The 520-nt window shown below is 33.5% G+C and overlaps 1 protein-coding gene across 1 annotated transcript in view; it reads left to right on the top strand.

The window, feature by feature from the left end:
* Nucleotides 1–93, top strand: part of LOC140945398 (neuropeptide FF receptor 1-like) — a 1,168-nt gene extending 1,075 nt beyond the window's left edge. The window contains exon 2 of the mRNA XM_073394430.1: nucleotides 1–93. This exon is cut by the window's left edge and continues 184 nt beyond it. Within this exon, the coding sequence (XP_073250531.1) occupies nucleotides 1–93 (93 nt within the window).
* The last annotated feature ends 427 nt before the right edge of the window (nucleotides 94–520 follow it).

Genomic DNA, 520 nt, shown 5'->3' with positions numbered 1-520 from the left:
TGTTTGGTTGCTATAGCTGTTGAACGTTACTACGCGGTGGTTTATCCATTTGAAAACATGGAGGCGCTTAGTAAACGTAAACTTAAGGTGTGATTATTTCAATTAATCATAAATTGTAATAGCACTAAGTGTATTCGTATTTCGATTACCTCATATCAAAAGCCAAAAGTTAATTCCAGAAATCATCGGGCCTTGCAGACTATTCAGTTTTATGAAGTGTTTCGTATGACACTGAAAACTGGTTTCCTTAAGTGTTCGTTATCTATTTTATCAGTCAATAGATGATGACAAGATGATGACCCTTTAAATAGAGAAAAGTATCTTTCGCGTGGCAACTCAGTGTCTGTTCCCCATGCCATGTCTCGGAAAATAAATTTTCAGCAATCTTTTTTTTTTTAGAGAGATTATTTTTGTCTGTTTGATAGACCAATCATATTTTTATATTCTTTTTTTTGTTGTTGTTGTTTTGCTTTGTTTGTTTGTTTTTTCCATGCGTATATAACCGTTTCAAGGTCAATCG

The sequence above is a fragment of the Porites lutea genome, chromosome 8 (assembly GCF_958299795.1).
Source record: "Porites lutea chromosome 8, jaPorLute2.1, whole genome shotgun sequence".
Lineage (NCBI taxonomy): Eukaryota > Metazoa > Cnidaria > Anthozoa > Scleractinia > Poritidae > Porites > Porites lutea.
The sequence above is the reverse complement of the archived record's forward strand: the minus strand, read 5'-3'. Positions and strand labels throughout refer to the sequence as shown.